Below are 2,876 nucleotides of genomic sequence, written 5' to 3'. Positions count from 1 at the left end.
GATAAGCTGCTATCCCGACCTTGGTTTGATCTCTAAGTTCATCAATGGTGTTAAGATCCTAGGTTAACAATTCACTGTTGTTTTTAGGATCCGGAAGTTGGATTCTTGCTATTGGGATTACTATTTCTTTAGGGATCATTGCATCTGTTCCGAATACCAATGAAAAAGAAGTTTACCCTGTTGCACTTTTTGCTATAGTTCTATATGCCCATTGGACAAGAGGCAACTCTTTTGTCCACTTTCTTTGCATCTAATATTTTCTTAAGATTGTTGATGATGATCTTGTTGCTGAAATCGGCTTGTCCATTTTCTTGAGGGTGGACAAGAGTTGAAGTTATCATTTTAATTCCCCAATTGGTGCAGAAACATGTCGTTCTTATTCTAATAAACTGGGATCCATTATCGTATACAATATGTGCTGGAACTCCAAATCTTGTAGGGATATTGCGCTTTATTATGGATATTACTTCTTTTTCTCTGACTTGTATAAATGCTCCAGCTTCGATCCATTTAGAGAAGTAGTCTGCCATTGCTAATATGAATATTTGTCCTCCTGGTGCCTTTAGTAACTTACCAACCATGCCCATTCCCCATTTAATGAACAACCAAGGAGAAATAATTGGAAACATGGGTTTTGCTAGTTGGTGAATCACTTTGCTATGTCTTTGGCAAGCATCACATCTATTAGCATAATCCATAGAGTCTTTTCTCACATTTGGCCAGTAGTATCTGGTCCTTAATACCTCAAGGCATCTTAGGTAGGACCTATTAATGATTTCCTTATAAAATATAGCGTAATATAACAAAATATGATGCCTTCTTAAGGGTTCTAAATTTCAAAACTTTCTAAGGATTTTTCTTTCGCTTCAGGATCCAACAGGTCGATTGTTGAATGTAAAGTATGGATAACAGGAATATTGCTATCTGTTGGGATCTTGAGGGTCGATCCAAGGCTTACTAAGGTGTCAGCTTCAGCATTATCCTCCTGGGAAACCTGCTCAATGTTGAAGATTGCAAATGATTTTGCCAACTCATTTACTATTTTAAGTATATGGTCAATATTTTGCCCTTTAATGCATAGGATCCATTAAAGTGGTTAGTGATTAATAAAGAATCGATGTGTACTTTTAGATACCTGATCTTCATATCCTTAGCTAGCTCTAATCTTGTAATCAAAGATTTATATTCTACTTCGTTGTTTGTTACTTGGAATCCACAACTGATTGATTGGGGTATTATGTACCCCTGTGGCGATTTTAGTATGATGCAAGTCCTAATCCTCTTATGTTGGATGCACCGATAGTAAATAAGGCCCACTCTTCTTCTGTTTCATCAAGCTATTGGACTTCCATGTCTGCTTCTTGTTGGACATCATTACTGAAATCAGCCACAGAGTCTGATAAAGCCTGTGATTTGATTATTGTTCTTGGCTCGTATATCAGATTGTAAGCGCTAAGTTTACAGACCACTAAAATATTATCTAATTTTGGTTGATACCATGACTAATGCAAGAATTATTTTTCCGATGTGAGAATACCTTGTTTCAGCATCTAGTAGATTTTTATTTACATAATAGATAGCATGTTGGGCACCTTCATGATCCTTAATGAGCATAGCGCTTATGGTACTTCTGGATTCCGCCAAGTATAATGATAAAGGTTCATTATTCTCTAGGTTCATCAACAATGGTGCTGAGGATAGATAAGCATTCAGTTTTTGGTACACCTTTTTGTTTTGCCCATTGCATTCGAACTTTTTATTTTCTTAGGATATTATAGAACTCCTTATATCTTTCCGAGGATCTTGAAATGAACTTGTTGAGTGCTGCCACTCTCCCTATGACATTTAACATTTTTTTTATTTGTATTCGTATATGTGTTATAAATGTCACCCCCAGCCATAGGGGCCTAGACGAATGACCAATAATTGGTATCGGTTTGGAAAATAATAAGAGTTTATTTGTTGCAGCGAAAATTTCTTTTGACAAAATATTTCATTATATAAACAGGGATTTATGTTGATACATCAAACGAGCGTCTCGATCTTTATCTTATTATTATATTAGTTTATTATGTGTAAGGGCATTTTGGTAATTAAGCCTATTCGCTCTAATGTAAGCTCATTCGTTAATCTTGATTAACGAATGAGATAACGAATGTGGAGCCTTTCGTCTTTTGTAATGTATAACGAATGAATGTCTAATTCATATGACGTTTAATGTAACGAATGACACATTCGTTAAGTATTAACTTAACGAATGTGTTCATCCCCTATATATATCCTATAATTATTCTAAAGTAACAACAAGTATTCTGATAATCGTATTACCTCGTTACTCTGTCCAAATCCTCTTAGAATACACACACAAACACACACTAAAGTAAATCATACATTCTAATTGTATATTCAAGCATGAACAATCACGATGTCATCATGGTCTAGATCCGGCTCAAAGCTTTAACAGGCTTTCTCAAGTGGTATCAGAGACAACTAGTCAGATCTTCGTGCTTGTTCAAGTTGTGATCGTATAATACTCAGTTCATTATTGATTAATTCATCATGAATTGATTAATTGTTCGGTTGATTGTATTTTCGGTAAACAGAGGTTGTTCAATTGACTGTGATTTGAACGAATTAAGAGTATTGGAGTCAGGATTAAGAGTATAGGAATGAAATTTTGAAGGATTGATTGAGATTTGAACTGGTAATTGTATTGATTAAGGTGTGAATTGAGGTTCGTTAATGGCGGTTTAACGTGAAGGTTTGAATTGGTCTGGATATTGTGTAATTGAGTTCGGATTAGGTCCGAATATATTCGGATTTGTTTTCAGAGTTGATTGGAATAGGTTTTAGGTTGAATTGGACTGGTTTGGTAG

The 2,876-nt window shown here is 35.2% G+C and overlaps 1 protein-coding gene across 1 annotated transcript; it reads right to left on the bottom strand.

Annotated features, from left to right (window-relative positions):
• Positions 1-200: 200 nt before the first annotated feature.
• On the bottom strand, positions 201-698 carry LOC143627709 (uncharacterized). Its single transcript, XM_077097473.1, has one exon. The coding sequence runs from the start codon at positions 696-698 to the stop codon at positions 201-203; it is 498 nt and encodes a 165-aa protein (XP_076953588.1).
• Between the last annotated feature and the right edge of the window lie 2,178 nt (positions 699-2,876).

This window comes from Bidens hawaiensis, unplaced genomic scaffold (genome assembly GCF_021521415.1).
Source record: "Bidens hawaiensis isolate Kalapana, Puna unplaced genomic scaffold, B.hawaiensis_p1.1 tig00004722_1, whole genome shotgun sequence".
Taxonomy (NCBI): Eukaryota; Viridiplantae; Streptophyta; class Magnoliopsida; order Asterales; family Asteraceae; genus Bidens; species Bidens hawaiensis.
This window is presented reverse-complemented; position numbering and strand designations above follow the sequence as displayed.